Source organism: Capsicum annuum, chromosome 3, assembly GCF_002878395.1.
Source record: "Capsicum annuum cultivar UCD-10X-F1 chromosome 3, UCD10Xv1.1, whole genome shotgun sequence".
NCBI classification, from domain to species: Eukaryota; Viridiplantae; Streptophyta; class Magnoliopsida; order Solanales; family Solanaceae; genus Capsicum; species Capsicum annuum.
In genome coordinates this window covers 22,080,075-22,099,235 of record NC_061113.1, presented here as the reverse complement: position 1 = coordinate 22,099,235, position 19,161 = coordinate 22,080,075, and the positions used below count along the sequence as shown (strand labels likewise).

Here is a 19,161-nt window from a genome sequence, read left to right as displayed (position 1 = left end):
CTGAACAATGATTATATTGTCAGCAGCTCTTCTGTTAGCTAGGAATCTGGCCTGGGTGGGGCCAATGATGGTCCCCAGGATAGGTTTGATCCTATTGACAATAATCATTGTAATGATCTTATAGGAAGTATTACAAAAACTAATGGGCTTGAAGTTATTTTTGGAAGAGGCATTAGTGCATTTAGGAATAAGGCAAATGAGGGTTTTGTTTATCTCTTCCAGGATACTATAATCCTGAAAAACCTTGTGGCAAAAAACTTTAGCTTTATCCCCCACTATGTCCCAATACTTCTGGTAGAAGAGTTGGTGAAGGCCACTAGGCCCAGGAGCTTTAAGTGGTTTAAAGCTCTTGAGGGCATTGGTGATTTTTGTGTCTCTAAGGGGATTGTCTACGTTATCCCTTGGGGCTGGGGTAAGGATGTAGGCATACTCTCCAGTATGATTCCTGTAAAGAGCACTGAAGGTGTGGTCAGAGGTATAGAGCTTGTGGTAAAAAGTGGAGACGTGGTTAGTAATGTCATCTTTATCAGTGATGATATTACCAACTTCATCTTTGAGGTATTTAATCTTGTTCTTCCTTCTTCTAACCATAGTTGAAGTATGAAAGAACTTGGTGTTGGCATCACCACTTGTGAGCCAGTTAATTTTAGACCTCACCATCTAAAAGTCCTCTTCCGACTGCAAGTATCTGTTATAATCAGAGAGGGGGTCATTTTCCAGGTCTTGGAGGTAGAAGCTAGTATAGTAGTGAGAAGACTTTTGGATACCATCTAAACTAGCTAAAATCCTTCAGATTTTATGGAAGATGATTCCAAAAGTGGCCCTATTCCAAGAGGTAGCCTCTTGTTGGAAAAGTTGGATGGAGTTGACAAGGGTATTGCGGGCATGAAAGGAATCCCTTATGATGTTTTGGAGGGTAGGATGGGAACACCACATAGGCTCAAATCTAAAGGTCTTGTTGGAGGTGGCAGGAGAGAAATTGGTAATAGTGAGGAGCATAAGGCAGTGATCCGACTTTGTTCAAGGCAAGTGTGTAACAGATGCCTCAGGGAATTAATTTATCCATGAGGTATTAGCGACACACCTATCGAGTCTTTCAAAGATAAGACTTCCCTTATGCTTATACCTCTTATTGGTCCAAGTGTATTTGCACCCTTTAAACCCTAGATCTATCACCCCACAGTTATCAAGACACTCTTTAAAAAGAGAGGTTCTATTATTATTGATACTCAAGCCACCAAGTTTTTCTTTAGCCAAGAGAACCTCATTGAAGTCCCCTCCCATTAACTAAAGGCCTAAGTGGGTTTGGGCCATAAGCTTAAGCTTTTCCCAAAGGGCCTGTCTGTTAAGAAAATTGGAGCTGGCATAAATAGCAGAAAACAGCCAAGGGGGGAGGTTAGAAGAGTGGTTTACCTTAATAATGGTGTGGATGCCTTGAGCTGTGACAGTAAAGTTTTCTAGATGAATGCGATCAGGGTACCACATGAGGACAATGCCTCCAGTGAGGCCAACAGCAAGAGATTGAACATGGGCTTCAAAACCCATAGCAGTAGTGAGGTGTTTGTGCTCAGCCATCTTTATCTCGAGAAGAACAAGCATGGAAGGGCGGTGGAGCTTGAGCATTGCATCACATTGGCACCTGAAGTTAGAGCTGTTTGCTCCTCTAGTGTTCCAGATCATCACATTCATTGGGGTGGTAAGAGAAGAAATGTGTATCACTAGGTCCTTCCCCTTGTCCATTTGAGGGTAGTCCAGAACCATGTTGATTGGTTCTAGTAGCATTGCTGGTGGTATTGAGGTACTCTTTGTCCTCAGAGATAGCGAGAATAGCTTCTTCTCCAGTGGGAGGTACATCATAATAGCTGAGCTGAATGAGCTGAATGGCTTGTTGAATTCTCTCCTTAGAGGCTTGTCTAGGGCTAAGATATCTAGAGTTGGTTCCTCGAATATTGCCAGAAAGTTTTCTAACTCCTCGTTGCTCTGCGTGAGAGAGTCAAGGAATGTTGAGCTTGGGCTTCCTGGGCCTTCTGCCCCTGGTGTTTAGGGCACTGGGGCAGTTGGCTTTATAGACTTCTGAATGAAGGTTAGTGCTTGTGTGCTCGGCAATGAAGTTTCCATGGGAAAAATGGCATGTTCGCAAAAGCCTGGTTCATGAGGCTGTTGAGTTCCCCTGGTCGACTCTGAATGCCAACCTTGAAGAACTGTGCCTTCAACATTATTTACTGCCACAGTTGGTTCTCTATTCCCATCACCGCTTGGTCTAAGGCTTCCTTGGTTATTTGAGCTAGATAAGCCGGGTCTTGGAGAATTAGTGTGATGTTCTTCTCTCCCACCTTTGCCTGGAACTGCAGGTAGACTCTTTGCAACGCAAGTTCCATCCATGAGGTCAAAGTTCTGTTTGGTGCAGGTGATGTTGAGATGAAAACTTAGGGGGTTGTGTTGTTTTACATGTTCGATTCCATTAGAAAAGCTTTGGAAAAGATTGGTAACAGATTTGGAAAAGTTGTGACTAACTTTCTCTGGCCATTCTTCCAAGGGAGCATTAGTAGTAATAATATCAGGGCAGTTAATTAAAGTGACCCCTTCGGTCACTTCAAATGTTTTGATCTCATTATTACTTTGGGCAATGGCGAAGAGGTTGCTTTGGGATTTGCAGTAACCGTGGAGACGGATGAAGTCTCTGATGTGAAGATAGAAACAGGTTTATGAGGGAGGGGGCCATAGAGGCCCCAGTGCATTTACTCAATGCATCATCTTCCAGAGAAATGAATTTATTGAGGGTAATAAATTCAGGGGGTATGTTGGTTGGGGCTTTCCCATTAGGGCCAACGTGTGGCACTGCTCGGATATTGGAAGTGGGCTTGGATTGTCCATTTGATGAGGTCTTTGTTTTAGATTTATTCTGATTGGGCCTGCTACCATGGGAGGTAGTTGGGCCATAATCCAAGTTTTGGTTTGGGCTGCTGAGATGTTGGGCCAAGGAAGGGTCAGAGAACATAAATGTGCTCCTATCGTATACCTTTACCTACATCTGGGCCTGGGCCTTCGTGTTGGTGACCGATTCTGGGCTTCTCTTCAATGGCGTCTTTCTTTTTGGAAATGAGACGACCCGCCATTGAGTATCTAGAGATAGCTTTGTAGCTTTGCTGGTGGATGGAGTGTCAACGTTGGTTGATTTCGTAGTGGACGGGCATTCCTTGTGACTATGTCCTAACATGCCGCAAGTGGTGCATAGAATGTTTTCCCCTTCATAGATCACCACCATTTGTCTATGTACGCCAATGGTGACATGAGTTTTTAGTGGGTGCTCTAATGGCACTTGCACACAGATGCGCGCATACCTTCCGCGCAACATTGTGGAGGTGCATGTGTCAATTTTGAGCTAAGAGCCCAATTTTCTGCCGATCTTCTCAAGGATTTGTTAGTCATAAAATTCAGTTGGTAGTAGTGGTAGTCGTGACCATATTGCACTATGGGTGAGACTCGCTTCTTGGGGGACAAAATTGGGCTCCTATTTCTGAATGGTGAGGAAGTTTCACGTGATGAACCAAGGCCCCTCATTCAAGACTCTTTCCATGCTTTCGATTAGGGAGAATTTGGCAATGAGGTAGTCATTCCCCAGATCGATGAGAATTAGGTTCTCACTCAGTTTCCATAAGTCAGTGAGTTTGTTTCTAAGATAGACATGAGGCAATCGTTTCTTATAAAGTTTGACGATTACTGTTAGGCTCCATGGTTGGTAGATCCTTTGTTTTTCTTGATCAGTTAGTTCGATGGCGTCTTCAACGTTCTCATACTTGTCCAACGGCTGTCCGTCGTAGATGCTATAAGAACGGTTGATTTCTTTTTCTTTGTTGAGAAGAACGTTTTTGAAGGATGTGTAGACTGAGTTTTCAATTTCCATACTAGATTCTCGACGATCGGGAGGTTCCGGTGGGATCGTGGTGGTTGTACGCTGTGTGTTAGGTGTACTCATGGGGGGCAGCCAGAGAGAGACAAAGTTCCTTAAGGGAGAAGTAGTTATTAATGAAATACTTTCTGCTCTGATGTTGCTTCTATGTAATATTGGTAGCAATTGTACTTCTAGATTTTTTTCAAAAATTGAAAACTCGACCAATTCCAACTCACGTATAAAGAATAAAAAGGAATACAAGAAACTTATCAGAGCAAGGAGTTTTATTTATGATGCAAAAAGTTACATTACACACGATAGATATTACTAGAGAGGCCAAAAGCCCTCAATTCTTAAGCCACATTTATTTTAGTAGTAGGGAGTTATATTATCAGTAGATACACTCTCTAGCTAGCTAGGAGCCTTCTCTTATTTACTCACAAAGCTCTCACACACTTGGTACAGCATATACATCCTTCCTAGTGCATGCATGCCTCATGCATATCTTCGATAACTTATTATTATTTAGAAAACAAAGTCCAAAATTGAAGACAAATGATGTTCTTGTACCCATCTTCCTTCTTCACCCCTCTCCCTCTGCTCTGGCCCTGGCACAAAGTAAGACTCCTCTTGCTTCTGGAAAATTTCTTCTACCTCTTTTGTTGGCATGTTGAATGCTAGTTCCTTTGCTTCTGTCTCTATGTCACTCCATATGCTTTGCTTACCTTTAATTTCAAGAATTAGAATATAAATTTGAGAAAGAGTAACTTTCATTGAAGAGGTTAGAAAATGTAAAAAATAAATACCTCCGTTTTGATTTGTTTATGTTACTTTTTTATTTAGTCCATCTCGAAAAAGTATCTTTTTTTTCTTGCGTATCCATTTCAATTTGTTTATGTTACTTTCTTATTTAGTCCATTTCGGAAAAAAATGGCTTTCTTTTTCTTTTCGACTCTATAATGTTTAAGACAAAAAAATGTTTAAGACAAAAAGGAGTTGCTCAGATGATAAACACACCTCACTTTCAACCCTAAGGTTGTGAGTTTGAGTCATCTGGGGTGGGAGCTCTCCCAGGGAGAGGTTTAAAAAAAAGACTAACGTTTCAAACTATTAAGATTTTCGACCTATTGACCGAGGATTCAAAATTCATGGACCACAAGATTCAAAATTCTTTTATAATAAATTCTTTTATATTTTCTTAAACAATGTGTCAAGTTACAACCAAATCAGGAGAGTAATAATCAAGAATAGAAGAAAATAGGAGTATACCTACTAGGAAATTAACTTTGCTGTTCTGACCATTGATTCCAAAACCTACCATCCTGAGATTTGAGCCTTTGTTGGCTACAAAGGTCATAGGATGGCCTACAGGGACTACCACAAGGTCACCAACATTTACAGGAAACCCAACTTTCTGGTAATGGACATTTCCTTCTTGTTCTTCTTGCCATCTTTTTTCTCCGCTAGACCCTTGGCCTTGTTTTTGACTACCAAGATGAGGACATTGCAGTTCAAAGTAACCACTTCCTTCTACAATGAGTATCAACCCAGTGATCCTTGTATTGATGCTTGGTATTACCATTGCACCCTGTAATAACATTCAAGAGAGTTTTAACCTTGTATTCACCGACAGTATAAACTTTGCTATCAGATTTCAAAGCAATAGTTTCCAAAAAAGAAAAACAAAGCTTAGGATACCAAGATTTTGCTTCTTTGATAAATTTTGCAAGGAGGCTTACTTGGCTGATGTTCATGAAACCAATAGCAACATCCAAATCTCTCAACTGTTGGAATTTCTCAGGAGGTGCTACAATGAACTGTCCAAGTCTGTTACCGAACAATGGGCGTTCCTTCAGCACATTGAAAGGACCTTCAGTTTCACCTTTAGTTTGCTTAGTGGAGCTCGAAGCGTGTTGGCTTATAGCTCTAATTTGCTCTTCACTGGCTGACTATGATCCCTTGCTTTTGTTGTCCAAATAGCCTCTCTAACCTGTCCCTTGGAGTCTAATCAAAACAACAAGGAACACAGAGAATAGTAACTAATATAAAAAGACCAAATGTAATAGTAATCAATTCATGTGAAATTAATTAAGGAGGCTCACATTGAAAGACTTCTCCAGGATACCGCTGCTGATTGCTCTGTAGAAGGATTCTGGATTTACACCTCCAGCACCAAAGTATTGCTGAATTCCGAGATAGGTATTTCAGCATTCGAAAACTTCTTATACTACAAGAATAACAAAGACACACCCAAATGTAATTCCACTAATTAGGGACCGGGAAAGGTAGAAGGTACGCATACCTTACCCCTTACCCCTACCGTGGGGGTAGAGAGGCTCTTTTCGGACCCAAATTGACAGTATTTTGTACAGTATCTTATTTGACCAATTTTGAAGGTGTTAAATAGAAACAAAACTACTACTACTAGTTGCCATCTTATGGTATAAAATTTTGTGATTTGATTTTAAGAGATTTTTGGTGGACTGGTGTCATCAATAGTACTACTATGATTACCCGCACTTCTCCAGGTAAACCGGCGGACTTTGACAGCACGTAAACAAAGAGCTTTTCTTTGTTATCTCTGTTAATGAAGTAGGTTGTTGAACCAGATGGCACCCTGATTGCATCCCCCTTCTCCATGTTGAAGGAGTTCTTCTCATCTTGATTTGCTATACCTATCGTTCCTTGCCCTGTCAAAGTTGAAATTTACAGTTATTACGATTTCACTTAGTTTTAATTAGTTAATTAACAACATTAGGAAAACGTAAATGATTAAATTACCTCTAACCACAATATATATGGCTTCGCCGTCAGTGTGATGAGGCATCATGAAAGACTGGGGCTCAAATTCAGCGACCGCAACACGGAATTTTTCTATTCCTCGGAACAGTTCGGATCTTTGAGTGAATTTCTCGAGGACGCGGAGATGACCATGACTGCTTCTGTATCCAGTCATCCACCTGTGAGATTCAAATAAGTAGGGGTTATTCTCTTCTCTTTTTTGTGGGTTAGTTTCTTCTCCTCCAGTGCCTTGGTGTTCTTGTTCGATCTCTCTTCGGTACTCCTGCTGACAACGTTGTTGGCACTGTCTCTGTTGTTGTCCCTCTTCTTGTCTTTGGCACCTTTGTTGGCACTCTCTGAATCTCTGCTCAGGATCACGTTTGCCTTTGCCTGTCAAAGAAATACAAAACGGAGTTAAACAAATGCAACAAAGCCTATATATGCTGCAGAATTCTATGATAATAGGATCATACTTGTGTGTATATTTTCTCATACACGGACGCGAAAACATTTACTATGTGCCTCATGCAACAGATCTAACATGTCAAACTCAAATTTTATGTTGTTCCAAATCTTAGCAATTCTTTGTGTTTAATTCAATTAACTATCTAATATCAGTTGTGAGGCACATAGTAAAATAATCACTCATCCACAATATGTATCAATAAAGCATATAAATGTGTTTTTGCTCATTGATGTAACATCAACCCAAATATTACCACACATACCCTGTTTCATTCTGCTCCTGCTTACTTTGCATATCCATTAAAAAACAATCCATTAATGCAAACAGATAAGGAAAAAAAAGGAAAAAAAAAACAAAAATTATCCTTCCTTGATCTGTCTAAAATGAAAAGTAAAAATGAAAATTCAATTAGAACATAAATAACAAGTAATTCTGCAGGGAGGGAGTATGTATTAAGACTAGAGCCACAAATCGAGGGAGGCACAGAGCCAAAATAAGGGGCAATAAGGAGTTCCTTTGTTGAAAAATTATTCCCTCCATCCCAGAATTTAAGTGTCTACTTTCATTTTTTTTTGTTCTGGGACTAGGGGGTTGCTCTTCTAATTTTATATTTTTGGGTCAGTCCCAAAATGAAAAGCTCTTTCTCTACATTTAACAAGTTCTTCAATCCCAAATCCCAAAAGTTATACTGACAAAATTAAAAATAAATTATTTTAAAAACTATACATATCACATTGATTTAAAATTACAAGATTCAAAGCACAACATTTAAACGCGTACCAAGTTAAATTGAGAAATGAGACACTAAAACCAGGACTAAGAGTGAACAACTTATACAAGGTTGAAATAAAAAAATTGTCAAATTAGCTTTACATTTTACAAGGTTGAAATAAAAAATGTCAATTTTTTTAACTCGGTACTAGTTAAACTGAAATTCTTGTCTTCTTCATGTATCTTAATATTTTATATTTTAAATTCCTTATTCAAAACTATTTTGGGCCATCAAGTAAAACTAGACAAAATTTACAATTGTTAAAACAAAATTCTTGTGACACATTTATAACAAAGCATACAATTTGAATTTTAGTCGTGTTAAAAACGTTAGGTTATTCTTACAGAATTCATCATTAAAGATAAATAAATATAATTTTAAACTTGCTAAAAATAGAAGAAAACATTTGTTAGTAATTTTCATGAAAGCTAAATTAAAGCTAAGGAGAATATAGAAGTAAAGAAGAGGAAGCTTGGAGAGAATGGAGGAGAAGATATTTTGGAATTTTCTAGAATTGTTTCATTGAATCAGTTAGCGCATCAGTGCCAAGCACATATACACAACTATTGACAACTCATACTCCTAACTAACCGACCATCAGACTACGAGATATTTAATACATAATCTGTCCACTACTTTCTAACATGAACAATTTCGCCCCTAAGCTAAGTGATGCCTTCTTCAATACCCCTCTCAAGTTGGCAGGTCCAAATAGATTAAGAACTCCCAACTTGGATAGTAAATAGTCATGTTGTGTTTTCTAGAGGCCTTTAGTAAGCAAGTCTCCTTCTTGTTCCTTTGTATGCAAATACCTTGCTTCCTCCAATCCTTACTGAATTTTCTCCCTGATAAAGTGAAAATTCAATTCGATGTGTTCAGTCCTTTCATGAAATACAGAATTTGCAACAATGGATATTGCTGATTTTCTATCAGCATGAATTACCACAGCTGTTGTAACCTTAGCCTCTAATTCATGAGCAAACTAAGCACCCAAACTACTTCAGCTACTGCACTAGCCATACTTCTGTATTCTGCCTCAGTTGAACTCAACTCCTAGAAACTGTCCCTTACTTAATTTGATTTCTAAGCAATGAGTGATCCATCAAATTTCACTAAGTAACCCGTTACTGATCTTCTAGAATTCTGGCAAGCTGCCTAGTCTAAGTCACAAAATACTTCAAGTGTTTTGTTTTTACTGGAGAAGAACTACTAGCCCTGATTGACCCTTGATATATCTCACCACCTTAAGAGCTGAATCAAGATGAGACTTTTTAGGCTGATGAAGAAATTGACGTAGATGTTGCGTTGCAAATGATATGTCGGGTGGTAAGATATAGAAGTTTTTCAATCGATCTTCTATATCTTCGTGCATCTTCCAGTAAAGGATCATCATGCTTTCCTTTAATAACATCATCATATTCTTTGATAGTTAACTCACATTAGGAGGGCTACTCAACCGATAGGAATAGGGGCTTGTTTCCACAACTGAAAGAGAATCTGAAGCAGGATCGGAAACAGAATAAGATTGAGGTGGCCCTTGGGCCACTTGACTGGTTGGAGAGGAAAAGTATGGATTAGTTGAAAGAGCTACTTCTTCGAGCTGAGTGGGGTCGCGCCCCTTCCTTCTTCTAATAAGAGAGAGCAAAAGACGCTAGGCACACTCTTATTTAAACCTTTCCAATCAGTAGCTGGGCTAGGGCTTATTCTGATTCACTTGCTATGACATTCGTAGCATCAATTCCTTGCCTCCTTCCTATTAATAAGGTAATAAGGAGATAAAGAGGTGTTAAAACTGGCTTAAGCTCCACCCAGTCCGACTTCAGATATGATCTTTAATGTGTATTTTTTTGATGCATAACTAAGCCCTTACTAATCCCCTTACTAATCGGGCAAATTCAATACCAAGAAAATACTTTAGATCCCCCAAGTCATTGATCTTAAAGGTCTTTTACAAGACCTGCTTTGTGTTTTTGATCAAGTCAATATCACTTCATGAGATCATTAACTCATTTAACATATACAAGAATTATCACCACCTGAGAACCTGCTTTCTTAGTGAATAAAGAGTAATCAAGATGATTTAGTATTAAGTCTAACCCTATCAAGGCTTATGTGAGTTTCACATTCTACTGTCTGCGGCCTTTTGGCCATACAGTGATTTGATGAGCCTATACACATGTTTTTCCCCCTCCACATCAAATCTAGTATAGGTAATTGAAACCTTTATTGTAGAGTCCCTATATACTTCATCACCTCTCTGAAGGAAGGCATTGTAAACATCCATCTGATGTACATGCCAATTTTCAGGGGTAGCAAGTGATAAAACAGCTCCAATAGTAACACCATTTTCACACTAGGAGAGAAGGTTTCTTGATAGTCCAAACCTTCTCTTTGATTAAACCCTTTGGAAACTAATCTTTCTTTAAATATTTCAACCTCACCAGAAGCTTGATACTTTAATCTTGAAAACCCATTTGCAACTAATTACAAATTTACCAGCAATTGTCCAGGCAGTATTTGCCTCTAAAGCAGACATTTCATCAGTCCCAATAGCCTCGCATAGCCTCAACCCGCCTGGGATCATGACAAAATTCTTCAAAGAAAGTTGGTTCCAATTCAGCCTCAAATGTTGACATGTAAGCCTGATAGGAGGATTGAGACCATCATAGGACACATCGCGTGATAGAGAAAAGGGTTGAAAGGATGTATGAACCGATGCTACCTAATCTTTCATCCATATAGGCTTGTGACTACTTCTACAGGATCTCCTCTGAGGTTTAGAGGTAGAGGAGACAATATTTGGTAGGATTAGAGGAGGTGGATCATTAGAAATAAATTATGTGTAAGTTGACGTGATGGACTCGGGCATGGAATCAACATGTTTATTAACTACAGAGGGATCAGAGGGAATAAACAACCTCTGAGATACAGGAGAGGAAGAAGAAAAGAGAAAGATTGTTTCTTTTGAGTATAACATCTCTACTAATAAAGAATCGTCTATCCTGCTATATAAGATGTATCCCTTAGTGTGTGTATTATAACCTATGTAGGCTTCTGGATTGAAATTTATCAATGGGTGGAGATTTTTGGCAAAGCATAAACAGCCAAGGACTTTCAGATACTTTCAGATATAGTAAGGATGGACTCTTTTTGTGAAATTGGAGATTTCTCATGAGAAACAAAAAATGGTAACCTGTTTACGATGTAGGTTGCACAAAGTATACAGTGACCTCAAAATTTAAGAGGAATAGAACCTTAAAAAATTAACGCCCTTACAACCTCAAGTATATCTTTGTGTTTCCTCCCAGCTATGTCATTTTGCTAAGGTGTGTAAGCACATGTTCTTTGATGAATAATAACAAGCTTATTAAACAAGGTATAACTTCATCATTCACACATTCTAACCCATTATCAGTTCTGCTAGCTTTAATAGAAACATTGAACTATGTTGTGACTAAATTTAAGAAATTCTGCATGATGACAAACACATCACTCTTCAATTTTATTAAGAAAACCCATAGCATTTTAGTACAATTATCTGTAATAGTGGCTTAAGTATTTGTTACCATCAAAAATAGACATCCTAAAATGACCCCAAACATCAATATTAAACAAGTCAAAAGGACGGATTGATCTGGACTCGTTGGTAGGAAAGGGTGATCTATGTTGCTTATCTAGTGGACATATAACACAATCATGAATTTCTTGACTAAAATGCAACCATCAAAGGTAGACATCCTAAAATGACCCCAAACATCAATGCGAAACAAGTCAAAAGGACCGACTGATCTGGACTTGCTGGTAGGAAAGGGTAATCTATGTTGCTTATCTAGTGGACATATAACACAATCATGAATTTCTTGACTAAAATGCAAGGGTAAAAGCTAAGATAATACTCTAGAAGAGGTGTCTCCTAGTCTGATGTGCCAAAGAGCATTTTGAGACTTAGATAAAGTAGGTTGATTTGTAGAAACTGAATTTGATACCGGTGGTGTGGAGTGAAGGAGTGGAGTAACTTTGTACTGGGAGCATGAGATGGTAGAATGTAGAGGCCAACTGATTCCTTACCAATCACTTTTTACCTTCCCACTATAGATGTCCTGTAAGACAAAGAAGTTAGGAAAGAAGTTAACTGAGTATTGTAAATCTTTGGTTAATTTGGAAATAGCTAAGAGGTTAAATTTGAAGTCTGGTATCACCATTGGGTAGATGGAATTTCTATTGGTTAGATAACTGTAATTGTTCTTTGTTAGATAGAAGGTCAGCATGTGGTGTCACATGATTGGTGGCTCCAAAGTCTAAGATCCAATCATCACCTCTAGCATTTACTGAGAGTGCAGTAAGAATACCCGTAGAGTTGTGAGAAGTAGAGGTGTCAACAATAGCTACATTTGTTCTGGCATCAGAATTGCTATGAATCTGTGTTTTAGCAAGCATCTATTGAATCTGATTTGTACTGTTCTCTTGTAAATCCCATAATTAAAGAGGATGTACCTCTATTATAATCATAAAATCCTCCCCTCATAGTTGGAAGGGCCACCACTCTCATAATTGGAGGATCCACCTCTCTCATAGTTAGAGGATCCACGTCTCTCAAAATGAGTAGAAGGTCCACCTCTCTGATAGTATGATGACCTACCTCCAAAGTAGTTAGGTTTAGTATGATGACCTACCTCCAGAGTTTTGCCCCTTCACAAATAGAATTATGAGCACTCTGATGCATATTGTTGAACTTTTTCTTGGGAGAAAAATCAGTAGGATAACCTATTAGTTATAGCAAACCGCCTTAGTGTGGCTTTTCATTTTACAGTAGTCATAAAATAAATTATTGTAGGAGTTAGAATTGGTGTGATAGGTATTATTGAAGTTCTTCTGTTTCTATATATGCAACATTAATGTTCTTCTGTTTCTATATATGCAACATATTTCTCCTAGCTAACAGGGTAGTGTTTTCAATAGTTTCAGGTATAGAGCTAGATGGAGTGATTGATCGTTACATTTTCTTGTTTAAAGAGCATAAAATAAGCTTTATTCAATGAGGGAAGGGGAATCATCATCAAAATTTGAGCCCTAGCTTGCACATAAGTCTCATTAAGGCACATGAATATTGCAGCAACTAGGGGTGTTCATGGGTTTGGTTAAAAACCAAATCGAATTGTAAACCGATTAGAAAAATCGACGTTTGGTTTGATTTAGTTAGGTTTGGTTTTAAATTTTAAAAAACCGATGCTATTTGGTTTGATTATGGTTTTACTTAAAAAAAATCGTGAAAATAACCAAACCGAACCGATAAATTTTATATATATATATATATATATATTATAATTATTTATATATAATTTATAAATAAAATATAAATATTTTATTAAATTGTGTTTAAAGCTAAATTTTAATCTATGTCTAGCCCAACCAATACTTTAGCCCAAACCCCCAAACCCAAACCCAAACCCAAACCCAACTACTATTACTAATACAAAAAATTACATAAGTAAACATAATAACTTTCAAAATTTCTAAAAATCTCCCTACTTCTGAAAAATTACATAAATCCCAACATTTCATATTTGGGACTATTTCTGAGATACAAGTTAACCCTACATGTATCTAATGTATGATACAAGTTAATCACATTAGATACATGTATCAGCAGTATGTATCTAATGTGATTAACTTATATTATCAGAGGTCAAATATTGAAATTTTTGGAGATTTTGAAAAATGTTGGAATTTTTGGTAATTAAGAGTAAACATGTTGGTATATATGTAAAATTTCCTTACTAATAACTTAACCCTACGGTCCATACCTCACTTTTTCTACTTCAACTTTCACAATACGAGTTACCATGATCCCTGATTCAAATGGTAGTTTTATATCTCCTTATTTATTCAATCGTTTCCTTATATGATTAGTTCACCTAACTAGTCTTTAAAGTAAACAAATATTTCATGAAAAATTATTCAATGTGATACTCTTTTCTATGAGTTAAAAAAATGAGTTTATTCTAGAGATGGTTGCAGTAGGCTAGTCAATAATCGAAAAAATCGAAAAACCGAACCAAATTGACAAGAACCAAACCGACGATTATTTTCTTTTTATGGTTTGATTTGATTTTTAGAAATTCAAAAACCCACTAAATTGATTTTGGTTATGGTTTTAACCACTAACCGATCCAAATCGACCGTGAACACCCCAGCAGCAACTTCAGGTTGAGCATAAAATTCCTATATTCCCTCGAATTCGGACAAAATCACAAGTAGGAATTGGTGTAATACTATCTAATTCAACCCAAAGTGACGTAACACCTAGAGAAATAGACAGAAATGGAGCCGGTACCTTGAGTAATAGTAGCAATGTCTCTGTGAAGCTGAAAAACCCGAGATCCATTAATTTTATCCAAACGTTCCCTTAAATCATTCTAAACAGCAGAAGCATCACATGAATAGACAATTCTACTAAGTAATTCTTTTGAAACAGAGTTCATAATCCATGTCTTAATTACATCGATCCCAAAGTTCAGTGAGACTGGGTCAAAATTAGCTCGTTTATAAGTACCGTCAATGAATCTCAATTTATTCCTCCCAAGGATCGCAATACACATTGCATGACTCCAAATTGTGTAATTCTCTGCTCCAGTCAACTGGAGAGAGATGAGAATTGTACTAGAATTATAAACAGTGGACAGAAACAGAGGATAATTGTGGTTCAACATCTTAGGCACTTGATTATCGATTGCCAGTGTTGAGTTAGCTGTAATTAATACCTCTGCGTGAATCACTGATTTAGTGATCGTAAAGATTGATACCATGTTAGTAATCTCCACGAAAGTGGACTAAAGCTAAGGAGAATATAGAAGTAAAGAACAAGAAGATTGGAGAGTGAACGAGAAGCTATTTTGAGAATTTTCCACAACTGTTTCATTGAATCAGTTAGCACATTAGTGCTAAGTATATATACACAACTATTGACAACTTGTACTCCTAACCCTCTGTTTGGATAGTGGTTTGCCATGGTATGATATTGTATAGTTGTTAAGAAAATCAAGTTTGTTTTGATTGTTTCTTAAAAGGTATGGTATAGTATGATTTGATTTAATCTCATGGTTTTGGTAAACACCAATTTGATGATATCCATAGTTTGCTTATTTTTTTTTTTTAATTATGCCCTTAATTTAATTAATATAAGTATAATGGTTATTTTTCCCTTCACCCACCATCTCCTCCCTCCCCTACCACCACACACACAAACATAAAAATAAAAAATAATTAATTTTTCTAAAAAAAATTAAAACTTCTTTTTACCCACCCCAAATATTTCTTTTAAAAAAATTATTTTTTAACCCGCCATCCTTTATAATATTCGTTTTCATTATTTTATGTTAAATATATAAAAATGCTTTTAGAAGAAATTTCTAAAATTTCTTCATGTTGCAAAGATAAGAAAATAAAGATAAGAAAATAAGTAAAAAAAATAGTTTGTTTTCTTGAAAAATATTTTTGCATACACAAAAAATGCATTCAAACTTTGTACTTATCGTCGGTGTCTCGTCTCAAAACACGAAAAGATGAAATTTGTTACTATTAAAAATAGTAGGAAGAAAATTATTTCATTAACAATTATTGATAAATTTGACATTTATAATAATTAAGGACATTTTAGTAAACTTATCGATTACAACAAAGTAACATACTGTCAAATCAAATAATAAAACTATCATCAAAACAACAGTAAACAGTGAACGATATAGTTTATTCAAACATTATATTGTAGTGACTATATCATACCATACAATATCATACATTATGAAATCATGACCAAACCACTATCCAAACAAAGTGTAAGTAACTAACCAACAATCGGACTAAAAAGATGGCGTATATAACAAATAATCTATTCTCTATTTTCTAATATGTATAGTTTAGTTCCTAAGTTAACTAATGCCTTCTTCAATAACATTCTTCTCAAGATGCTACTCTTGAATAACATTCTACACAAGATCCTACTTTAGGTGTGTTTAAATTGGCTTTTTAAAATAGCTTATAAGGGAAAAGTCAAAATCCTCTTTTGACTTATTTTTTAAGTTTCAGCCTAAAAAAAGTGATTAAGAATATTTTCTTGCATTTCTCAAACACTTCGAAAAATAAAAAAACAAAACATAAAAGCCAAAAACACTTAAAGAAAAAAAAAATAGGCTAATTCAAATACCCTTTGTATTAATTAATTAATATGACGGAAAGTCTCTCTGTGCCAATTAATTCATGTGATAGAGATTTAAATTTATCTGCAAATTTGAGTCTAAAATTTCAAATTTTTTAAAATAAAACTTATATATCTGAAAATTAAGTCAAAAATAATATAAAACACATTTGAGTAAAAAATACTTCGAAGACAAAAAATTTCAGTCAAAAAAGCAAATTTAAATTATTAACTCTTGAAATTCTAATTATACCATATATTTGAAAATGAAGTAATAAAAAATACTAGTACAGAACCAACTTAAAACATTTAGAAGTCAAAAAAAAAAAAAAAGTTGCTCAAAAAATAATTAAATCGATTGTTGAAATTGTAATTGTACCACACAAATTATTGTACTTAATTAAATTGCAACGAAGAAAAAGAGAAAGATAAATAAATTTAAACGGAAAAGAAGAAAGTAATACAAATAAATTCAACGGAAAAGGTATAACTGAGTACACCACCTTGATTATCTTCTTCAGTCTTCAGGTCTCCATGTTGATGTTCTCGTTCTCTCTTGTACTCCTGTTCACAACGATGTTTGCACAGCAGCTTCTGTTGTCCTTTTTGTTGTCTCTCACAACGTTGTTGGCATTCTCTCAATTTCTCCTGAGGGTCGACCTGAGGATTTTGATCATCGCATTGAGATACGAGGAACAAAGTGAGGATGAAGAAGAAGAGAAACAAAAGCTTTAGTTTAGCGAAAGTTGCCATGGGGAAAAGTACAGTGATGAGAAATTTAGAAGATGGGTACGGTGGTGATGAGGAGAAGGTGAGTTGGTGACGGGGATTTATAATGGAGGCACTGTGGCATTGCATGCATGCAAATTGACAAGTGTTGAAAGTGACGAGTAGACGTGGGGATAAGGCTAGCTAGTTAGCTGGCTTGTTGATGCAAAGATGTTCCTATATAGAAATTCAAAGGCAAAAAATGCCAAAAAATATCGATACTTTTGAATTTTGTGGAGTATTATAATTTCAGATTATTTTTAATCATATTTAACTAACATATATTTTATACTTTAACCACTTTATGTATTTTATATTAAGCGCGTAAAAAGAAATTTAATAAAAGATAAATATATATCAATTAAATATAATAAAACATAGTTTAGAAGGATCATAAATCACCCATAAAGTTCAAATGCATAACTATAAATTTTGCTTGAATATAAAATTATTTTCGTATATTTTTCCCAAATTCAAATATATCACTTCAGTTTGAAAATAAAATCTCTCAACACTCTTTCACTATTTTCATAATAAAATATAGGCAAAATGACTCGATGGACCTTTATACTATGTGCGTTTTGTAATGTGGATACTTTTATTTGTCATCTTAACCTTTGAACCCACTAAAAAATAATATTTTAAACATTTTTTTAGTGAGTGTAACACACTCGCCCATGTCAGCTGTCACGTCTGTCATGTCAGTTGTCACGTCATTTTCAGGTATTACATTAAATTTCATGTCATTTTTAAAATTCTACATAAGAAATTAAATATTAAAAATTAATTTAATTAAATAATTTTTTTTTTATAAATTGTAAAAAAATTTAAATAATCATAATTTTTGCTCATAAATTAAATATCAAATTCATTTCAAATAATTAAAATTCTTCAACTAATTTAAAATTTTAACTATAAATTCGTATATACAAACATAATGAATTTTTTATTTTTAAATTTGAATCTTTTTAAGAAATTTACAAAAACTTTAAGATTTTTCAAGTTTATTCATAAATTCACTAATTTTTTAATATCTACTATCACTTATTTTCAATTCAAATTTAAATTTTAATCTCAAAAAAATATGAAAAGATTTTAAATTAAAATTTTAATTTAAAAAATTATATAAAAAGATTTGAATTGAAAGGAAAAATGAAAAAAGAAAAAAAATGAATTCAAAGTTTTTTTGGTTTGGGATGGGGTGGGAGGCTGGTGCGTTATGGGGTGGGAGTGGCTGATGTGAAGGAAAGAGGGGTTGGGGAAGGGTTTTAGGTGCTGGATGGGGGTGGGGGTAGGATGGGGGTGCTGGACGGGGGCTGGGATGGGGTGGGGGGTGCTGGACGGGAGCTGAGGAGTAGGTTAGGCGAAGGTTTTTTTTAAAAAAAAAATTATTATTTTTAAAAATATTTTTAAATTAAAAAAGATGAAAGGAAAAGGTCCTTTTTGATTTTTTTAATTTTAATATTATTTTTAATTTTTTAAATTATTTTAATATAAAATTGATTAAAAATTGATCTCCACTTACGGCACGCGCCTCATTTTAATCAGTCATTTTAATACCATATAGGTTTGGTCAGCAGTTAAAGGGTTTAAAATATTACTTTTTAGTGAGTTCAAAGGTTCATATGATAAACATGTAAATAGAAGTGTCCACATTATAAAACGAACATAGTACAAGGACTATTGAACGATTTTGCCTAAAATATACTAGTATATTCTTTTTACATTGTGGCTCTGGTCTGTTCATGTGTGTCACGTGAGTCTTCTGTACGGACAATTTATAAAGGACAAATTGAATTTTGCATGTCAGTGAGAAGGGAAAAAGATCAAATTTATTTTTTTAATTTAAAAATTGACAAAATATATTATTCATCATATTATGAAATTAAATTTATTTTTTTATTTTAAAAAATTAACTAAATATATCATTTATTATATTTTGGGGTCAAATTTACTCTTAATATTATACTTTAAATTTATATTTATCTTCGTTGTTAGGAAACTGTTCACATGTATCCTTCCTTTAATATAAAAATCCAAATCAATGTTAAATAACCTATTTTTAAAAATAAAACGCACTCTAATCTAATCCGTCTAATCTGACCCATAAAAAATAAGAAACAAATATACCCCTTTCTTAGTTTTATTAATCGAATTTTTTCAACAAATACATATACTTCTCTTTCAACGTGAAGCACTAATAGATTGTTTATAAATGAAAAAAATAAAATAAAATGGGACAAAGTAGAAATATGAAACCAGAGAGAATGTCTATTACGAACTTTGCT

The 19,161-nt window shown here is 35.3% G+C and overlaps 1 protein-coding gene across 1 annotated transcript; it reads right to left on the bottom strand.

Annotated features, from left to right (window-relative positions):
• Nucleotides 1–4,158: 4,158 nt before the first annotated feature.
• Nucleotides 4,159–16,916, bottom strand: LOC107856482 (vicilin Jug r 2.0101). The gene is given in 8 exon segments (XM_016701489.2): nt 4,159–4,617; nt 5,162–5,480; nt 5,632–5,839; nt 5,841–5,896; nt 5,995–6,075; nt 6,407–6,582; nt 6,674–7,063; nt 16,609–16,916. Coding segments are annotated over 8 exon segments (1,680 nt in total). The 5' UTR covers nt 16,859–16,916; the 3' UTR covers nt 4,159–4,417.
• Nucleotides 16,917–19,161: the final 2,245 nt, after the last annotated feature.